Source organism: Xenia sp. Carnegie-2017, unplaced genomic scaffold (assembly GCF_021976095.1).
Source record: "Xenia sp. Carnegie-2017 unplaced genomic scaffold, XeniaSp_v1 HiC_scaffold_22, whole genome shotgun sequence".
NCBI classification, from domain to species: domain Eukaryota; kingdom Metazoa; phylum Cnidaria; class Anthozoa; order Malacalcyonacea; family Xeniidae; genus Xenia; species Xenia sp. Carnegie-2017.
The window spans coordinates 7,902,509-7,912,046 of NW_025813485.1; the positions used below are offsets into that span (position 1 = coordinate 7,902,509).

At 36.4% G+C, this 9,538-nt stretch overlaps 1 protein-coding gene across 1 annotated transcript; it reads left to right on the forward strand.

Annotated features, from left to right (window-relative positions):
• The first annotated feature begins 126 nt into the window (after positions 1-126).
• On the forward strand, positions 127-4,570 carry LOC124447286 (probable glycine betaine transporter). The gene is given in 4 exon segments (XM_046998191.1): positions 127-554; positions 2,391-3,043; positions 3,046-3,606; positions 3,609-4,570. Coding segments are annotated over 4 exon segments (2,181 nt in total). The 3' UTR covers positions 4,148-4,570.
• Positions 4,571-9,538: the final 4,968 nt, after the last annotated feature.

A 9,538-nucleotide genomic window follows, 5' to 3' on the forward strand; every position in this document is an offset into this window, starting at 1 on the left:
CAATAAGAAAGATAAGCTTGCTATAAATGCGGCCAGTATCCGAAATAGTTATACAGTACGAACTTGCACTGCGAAGTAGCCCTACTGTTTCTTTCTTGTATTGTGCTAACTGCCAACTTTTGCACTATGAACCAACATTTGAGGAAAGAATGTCGCACTTTCAAAGCAAAATTGGGTCCCTTCAACATCCACCTTAATCCTGTGGTTACGTTGGCCTCCTCGGCAGTTATTTGGGGTCTCGTAATATGGGCAATGGTCGACACCGACAACATAACAAACTACATGAAAGAAGCAAAACGATGGATCACGGAAAAGTTTACGTGGCTCTATATTTGCACTCAGGATGCTTGGTTCGTTTTTATCATAATCGTCTATTTTTCAAAATATGGCAGAATGAAGCTAGGTCGTGATGACGAGAAGCCGGAGTTCAGTGACGCATCTTATTTCACCATGTTGTTTTCGGCTGGTATCGCAATTGGCTTATTCTATTTTGCTGTTAGTGAACCAATCAGCCACTATGAGCCCGGTCCTTATGGAAATCGTTATTGGAACAGGTAAAGTCGCCTGTCAACTAATCAATCGCGGAGATTAAATATTGCATTGCATACTTGAATGACTAAAGTGCCGTAAATTAAAAGAAATAGCCAACTGCCATATTCCTAATCTCATTCGGAATAAGTGCAAGCTCTCTACGCTATCCATCATTCCCAGGAAGTTATGATTGTTGCTCGAAGAATTCTTTAAGTTTGAAAGCAAATTGTAAACGTCACGGATTACAACAAGCCTTCATTTGTGTTACAAATGTGCGTGGAACAAAGTAAATGCTTGTTCTCAACACACAATGTAACTGAATACACAAGCAACCAGATTGTTCTTCATTCAAGTATCGACGTCGACATCATTACATCAGAGCTAACTTATAATTTGATTAATTTATATTTTACAAAAACATGCATACGCTTTTTTACTGTGCACTTGACTCAGACTTCATAAAGTCAACAGAAAACGGTGCTTACAATTTTCAAGCACAGGCTTAAAAAGAAACTCAAAATTCGAAAATTACAGGCGTTTTCTAACAAGTCATCCGATTTATGACTCATTGTAATGAAAAAGCGCTAGACCAAGGCATTGTTAGTTAAATTTTGATTAAATGTGCCCAAAAAAATAGGCACACAAGCAGATGCTAACAAAATGTTTTATATAAGATTGCTAACCATTTAACAATAATAAAATTTAAGTTTTGTCATATATATATATAGTTATGCCATCTTTACATATTCCATTATAATTTCCTGTCATGCAGTTTCGGCAGAATTACCTCTTTTCAAGGCCTGCATTTGAAGGAAATGGTACCGCCACTCATAGCCTGCAGAACGCAATATATGTTTGTTGGCAGTTACGAGTTTTGCTTAGGCTAAATTATTATTGGCAAAGTTCGCATGAAAATAGTGTAGGCAAGCATTATTTAGGTTTACAGTTAGAATTTTATGTTTCGATGCGTACTTTGTTAATGTTTGATGAAATAACAGTTTAAATGAATAACTAAGCATAGTAAAAATTTCATAAAAACTTTTTTTCATGCTAGGTATTACACAATACATTAAAACAGTTCATTGATAATTTATTGATAATTTATTCATTGCTTGATATTTTTCTTTATATTCTGCGTTTTTTGACTCGACAGATTAAGTTGCTCTACCGATTGATGCGCATCCTCCGTTGATATTCGGTGTTTGTTATCTTTTAATGCTAACTTGCATGACTTGTCCCGCTGAGTGTGATAAATAAATGAAATGCCTATCCGAGGATTTTTTTCCTTCCAAAGGAAAAACCAATGTCAACTGCATGCTTGAAAGGTACAAATTCATTAAGGGTTATAATAATACCCTAGACCTATTCGCGGTTGTCGAGGATTATATGACTGTTATTCCACCTAAGATTGAATATATCGAAAGGTATTCAACAATTCTTCCTAGTTTAGATACAGCTATTTAGCAGCAGATTTAAAAAAATAATCTAGCAAGCAACAAAAAATATCACACGTTAAACTTTTACGACAGGAAGTTTCTTTAATCAAACTCCTCATGTAAAGAATGAACAAGGCTAATCTGCGTAAGCTCGTAAATGCAGAGATTAAATAAAGACTAGAATCGTGTTAAATATAGGAATTAACTTAGCTCCTATTAGTTCGTGTGATCTGTCTCGAAATGTTAACGAAATAACTGAATATGAAGAATAATAATAGTAAGACTTTGTGACGATAACAGCTCCAGACAAAAAATTCAACTCTATTTTTTCAATCCAATAAATTTCAATAGCTTTGAGTTTCTAAATTCTTTATAAACTCACTTCTATAAGTTTCAATTCAAACAAGTTGTTCTCTTGTAAAGGTACACAGATAATCAGCAAGTGCAAGATGCTATAAACGTCACGTTGTTTCATTGGGGAATACACGGATGGATAGTTTAAACCGTTGTGGGCCTTCTTATGGCGTTTATGGCGTACAGAAAGGGTCTTCCAATGAGCATACGCTCTTGTTTCTACCCACTCATTGGCGACAGAATATATGGTTGGATGGGTGACTTCATAGACACAATGTCGGTGATTGCTACCATGTTCGGCGTTCGCACAAGTCTTGGTATTGGTGTCACCTCCATTAACGCAGCCTTGAATCGCATCGATCCGGATATTAAAGAGAATACTGATACGCAAATCGTCTGCATCTGGATCATCACTGCAATCGCGACAATTTCGGTAGTATCAGGACTTAAGATCGGTATTAAGTATATCAGCGAGATATGCTTTACTCTTGGCATGTTTCTCATGTTGTTTGTATTATTTTACGACGACACGTGGTTCTTACTCAATCTCTACGTTCAAAGCATCGGATATTATTTGCAAACGGTTATCGGACTCGGCTTTCATACGGACGCCTTTGCGCAACTTGGCAACGCTCCAGACGGGCATCAGAATAAAGAATGGATGGATGATTGGACCATTTTCTATTGGGGTTGGTGGATTGCATGGTCGCCATTCGTTGGTATGTTATTGCCAAGATCTCACGCGGCCGCACAGTTAGGAATTTCATTAACGCCACTTTAACGGCACCAATAATATACAGTTTCCTCTGGTTATGCATCTTCGGTGGGGCTGGTCTTCGCATGGAACCTGACGCCAGACTAAATAACATCACAAAAGATTCAGCTTTAGGAGGAGCAAATTCCACCGCTTCATACAATGGGTTGTAGCTACTGAGCGCTCGAAGTTCTCAAGTGAGATACTTCGACGTGATCGATCAGTACGGCGAGAATCTGAGTGGTTTTCTGCGAGTGATTTCGCTGATTGCTATTGTCCTTTACTTCGTCACAAGCTCAGACAGTGGGTCGTTGATCATCGATTGCTTGTCTGCTAACGGAAATCCCGAGCCACCAGTACTTCAGCGTATTTTTTGGGCACTAACTGAGGGCGCATGCGCTACGGCTCTCCTACACACCGGAGGAACTGACGCACTGACCGCTTTACAGACTGTTTCCATTGCAGCAGGTCTTGTCTACACTTTCATTTTAAATTTTATGTGCGTCGCACTGTGGCGGGTCATAAAAGATGAAGAGGAGATGTTGATCTCAACAAGCGTCAATTCCCATCGTCACTTTTTGCCTTCTTTGACTTCGCAACGAATACAAAAATGATACAGGTAGTACTGTCCATATTTGCGCCGTGGTGGCTTGCTGGTAAAACGGCCGCAAAGGTTTACGGTACGAGTCCGTTACCACACATGATCAGTCTCGGGACCCTGTTCTATACTTGGATTTTGTTGCTAATCTTGGAAGTCGCCGAAGATGGACTCTTATACATTGGTTGGGTGTTACTGTGTGGCTTCTTCGCATACGTCACTGCCATAAGAATTCGTGTTCGATCCCGTTATGGTATCAGGGGTACGATGATCGAGGATGCGACAGCTGCAACGTTTCTGTATTTCTTTGTCATTGAACAAATGCACGAGCTTGTCGACTCGGACGAAGTCGGTGCTCCGACTGGAGATAAACATGTAAAAGTGGAGATAGGCGTTTACAATACGGACGGACAAATTGACGATATACCCAACGGTCACGCGAAAGACAGTCGTCATGATAACACTGCATTTTGAATTGTTTAAGTTGGAACAAATGTTGAGCAGGTTTTATTTTAGACCTCGCTTAATGCTAATAATGTAACGTTTTACCTTTATCGGATTTCCCTTATTGCTTATACTCACCATGCATGTATGTTACATTAATGTATGCAGATATTAATTTTTATTAGTTTTTTATTGTAAACAAGTTCGATATCAATAGTTATATACGCTTTATCTCTTGAAAACAAAAAAAAAAATACTGTACGTAGACCACTTTTGAGCATACTGGCTATTCAACTGGCACGTTCTACATTAACCGGTTTGCATTTTTCCATTTCGTCTGGTATTTTTTTCCACGACACCATAGCTTCAACTTGTAGCTAAAACAAGGTATTTTGGGAGTGTTTGTATTTATGAAATTTCATAGAACTTGATAGCTAAAAAAATCAAAACTTACACCAGCTTGTTTTTTTCTTTTGATTACAATAATTTAACATTAACGCTAGTGAAATGTTTTTATTTGGTTGGATCTTATGATTACTTAAATTGTTCAGCTAACTAATCAGGAACCCCTGAAAGAAATTGGCACTGGTATGTATCTTATTCTATGGGTACTGATGTATTTACGAGGAATTTAGTGCTCTGCTATAAACCAATTTCACAGAATTGAGAATTTTTGTATGTATGTTAAATTAATTTTACAAGAAATGGATTTTTGTCATGTCGTACAAAGGCTTGGGTGTCACTGTGTGGCTTCTTCGCATACGTCATTGCCATACAAATTCGTGTTCGACTCCGTTATGGTATCAGCGGTACGATGGTCGAAGATGCGACAGCAGTTACGTTTCTATATTTCTTTCTCATTGAATAAATGCACGAGCTTGTAGATTCGGATGAGGTTGGTGCTCCGACTGAAGAGAAAAAAATATATGCGGAAATGGGCATTTACAATATGGGTGGAAAGATTATTGAAGATCTTCCCAACGGTGACGCGAAAGATGGCCATCAAGTCAAAACTGCATTTTGATCATTTTAATTTAAAAGAACGTCCAGCTGTTATCATATTAGACTTTTAATAATTTTGCAAATTTCTATCCTTGTTTATGCTCACCATGTAGGCATGCAATTCTTTTCGAGATAGTAATGTTTATAGATTCTGTGCAGTTAAAGTAGAATCAAACAATTACATAATGCTTACCGTGTTTGGATCATAGAGTTGTAATAAAGATGGAAGAAGTATAGTCATCCATATTATTAGCGACCAACATGTTACAAAAAACACGGACGCCATTTTGCAGTTATACCATGTACGGATAATATTGGTGGTCAACTTCAGCGGAAAAACGTGTGCTAGAAAAATGAAAACTATATTCCACCCCTCCAGATTTCGACATCACTCGTTTGCGATTAGAAATTATATCAAAACGACCAATATCTTTCAAACTCTTTTTGCAAATCGTATTTGACAAAATGCCGCAACCTTGCGTTGTTGATGGATGCAAAACTAACAAAAGAAAAGAAAACTTTTCAATGTAGGCAAGATAATATTGTTTATTGTTCAAAGTCAACAGTATTTTTTTTGACTAGAAGCTGCACATTCGTGGCTAACCACTATGTTGTACAGAAAAGTGTCGGAGTGTCTGTCTGCATTCTCGGGGGCGGTCGGATATACAAATGATTTCGAATATTACCGTTTAGTGCGTTCGTGGCTCTCTCCAGAAAATATAGCAAGCAAAGGATTTTATTTCATTAGCTCGATTGATACCGCATTTCGAAGAAAATTTTCGTGAAGCAAAGAGAATTTTTAATGTTCAAATGAATTCAAGTCATTCTATCATTCAAGTTAATACGCTTGCTATATTTCGGTCACTTTCGGTATCTCGATTGTTCATTTGTAATACGTAATAAGAACATAATTATATTGAATCAAAACATTTCCATAATTTCATCGCAGCTCGATTGAAATCAGACATTTCACTTAGACGCCAACTTTTTAAATTTTTAAATGCACACATGTTCACTCCGAAACATATATGCATTAGAAAATTTTAAAAAAAGTTTTTGTCTACATTAAATGAAATCAAAATATTGTTAAGAACTATTAAATATGCAAGCTTGGTAAGCGATCACAATATCAAGAAACTGAGTATTTCGTATGTGAAAATGGTACTAGGCAAAAAAAAAAGGCAAATGAATTGTTTTGCTTACGAGACAAGCACGAGTTACAAATATATATATACATTATGTAAGGTCAATTAACAATAAAACATGACAAGCTTCATCAATGATGCTTGCGAATACTTGCAATGTAAAGACAAGTTTACATTCAATGATTAAATGTTATTTTAAAGAATCGTCGAAAATATCTCACTGCAAATTTAAATACTCACAATCCTGCTTTCGTATATTAAACAATGCCCACATTCCTTCTTCTTTAAAACTAAAAGAAACACTGTACATCAAAAATTGAAATAAACATGAGCATAAACGAAAAATAAATTGGATGTAAATTATATTACATATGTATATATATAATATTAGTTGAACTACATTTATCAATCTACATTATTTTGCTGATTGCTGCCATATGTCATATACTTCACATGTCATATCAAGGGTTACAGTGAAACTTTCGTGGAGACACAATAGACCCGTTTACACGGTAATCAAATTTGGCACGGTACTCCAAAATTTTAGGCACGGTACTCCAAAATTTTAGGCACTGTACTCCAAAATTTTAGGCACGCGAACGTGTTTTCTTGAGTGCGGCTCTCCTAACTTTTCTCGTGTAAACGATAGCAGGCCTAAAATTTAAGGGTCGGGTGCCTTGAAATTTTAGCGTGCCGGGACCTCCGAAAGAGGTAGTCTCGACCCGTTAAAAAAGCGGCACCGTGCCGAGTTTTTAGCTATATCAGCAAAATGAGCATTAAATAAGCGCGAAAAGGAAATGGCGGGAATTAAAATAAACAAAGATGGTGCAACGAAAATATACAAATTGCGTTGGGCAATTCAAAAGGATCCAAAGATAGAAGCAAGGTTTACAAGTCCTTACTGGTAAGCCATTTTATCGTGATATCAGAAATATTGTATTAGCTTCAACTGTGAATCCACTCGTAATGATATCACATACGCTGTGCACTGGCGTTAGTTGAAAGGCGCCATTTTGAATAAACCGCCAAATTGACGTCATTTACAGCAAAATAACCCTCTAGCAATTGGAGTGCCCCGAGGAAATTTTACCGCCTGTCAAACTGAGAAAATTTGCTCGTGTAAACGCAAATGAAGTGCTATAAAAATGAGTTCGCGTGCCTAAATTTTGAAGTACGTGCCAAAATTGATTACCGTGTAAACGGGCCTAATGTACAGAGAAGGACAAAATTAAAGGAAAGAAAATCAGAAAAAAAACTTAGCAAACATGGCATTGTTCAACGTTCTGTACGAAACATTTCATTTTCAAGATTGAGCATGGATGATCGATGATCGATGTTATATAGGCGTTAATGAGCACACTTTCGCGGTTGTGGTCCGATAATTTGGCCTCTTATAAGAAATAATACTGTGATGGCTTATAATTGATGTGGTGTGGTGGCTTATAAAAATTTTGATAAGTTTATATATTAAAGAATAAACATTGCTATGCTTAATACATAAAGACATAAGAGAACATTAGTTAAGTGGCACGTGACCAAAACGTATATCGAACAAACATTTCATCACAGTAATTATTGTATCTTTTACCGCATATTATATGATGTCACTTACCTAAAGCAAACATTGTTTCTTCAATAAACGCAAATATTTCATTAACAGTTAACAATAAAGTTTATAAAACACATTCCACGCCTGTTTAAAGCAAGTTTGTGGTTGGCTTTTGACAATGTGTGATACACGAGATTTCAAAGGAGCAGATTTCGTGGGGTAGCGCTCACCCCCCAAAAATTCTAAAATGGTATTACGTTCTGTAGACTTTGATTATAATAGTATTGGAAGCTAAGAAATTTTACAGTAAGGCATGGCCGCATTAAGGTTTTCTAGGCCCCTGGGCACTTAGTGAGTTTCAGTCCCCCATGTCTGATGTCGTTGTTGTACGTTGGCGGATATTATTCTGGGATATTACGCACGCAGGTAAGATTTCAATCAATTAAAGCTTGTAAGTGATGTGACACCAATGACTTTTCAATAATGAAATATTATCAAGCTGAATTAGCTGAATTAGCTGTAAAGATTTCACATCATGAAAACAATAAATTCTTTCCGATGGCAATTGAATACGGCAAAACAACATTTGTTTTCGTATGATGTTGCTGCTTTTCAAATTTGATCTTATTATCAAAAATAAAAACTTTTGGGCCTGGAACATTCTGGGATCCAAAAAATTTTTGGTTAATGCAGCACTAAAGTAAGATTGAGCAAAAAGTGGAATTACCTTTTCAAAGGCAAAGACATATGTTATACTACCACTTTTTTAAATTGAGTTACTACAATGCACGTTTTTATCAAAACATTAAATTTGAAATAAATTGTTAAACACAACCTGTAACCTGTTTCTTTGACATGTCAACTCGAGTCAACTATTGTTTCCCTTTATTTTCTTGTCCCTTGTTTTTCATGTGTGAAAGCAACTGTATTAATGATTCACTCGTCGTTGGCAATATTTGGATGCATAATTTATGAAGCTTTGTTGATTATTTAAAAGTACTGTACAGATATAAAACTAGGAGTCACGTACAATTCACTTAACTTTACAAAAAGTTCTTAAAAAGTTAACACACTACTTTCATTATACGCATGGTACCACTCATCCGTAAGCCTATATATCTACAATAACCAGGACAAGCAGACAATTTCAAATAATACAAAACAAAACAAATTCCGAAGAGGGACATCTCGTTTTCTTGATATTCAAGATATTACAAGAGTTTGAAACAAAAGATGGTGTAATATTTCGTCTTTATTCCAAAGACATCATTAGACTTTTGGTTTACAATGCAGGCTGCGAAACGTTTATATATTTACAAGCGGAAATGACAGTTATGTAATTAGAGAACTATAAGAGTAAACAATCAGGCAGTATACTTACATTAAAATAGAGATAGTTTCTTACAAGCTTCAAGACCACTATAAAGTTGTGGCATATTGTCAAAAGTGCTTCTAAGATGAGAAGTTGATTAGGATTATTATTTTTACAGCGATATAAGATTTTGGTGTTACTTGGAATCAAATTACAAGGATTAAGTGGCACGCGTGTGAGATCGGGGTCGGAATCAACGTCGGGAAGTGAGAAAAGGTGTCTAGGTTTCGTTCAGTTTTGCCTATGTATGTATGACCACAGCCCGGACATTTAAATTCATATACAACATTGGCTTTAGAGAGTTCCGGAATTTTGTCCTATTTGGGACAGAAAATTGATGTCTTTTTTGTTTC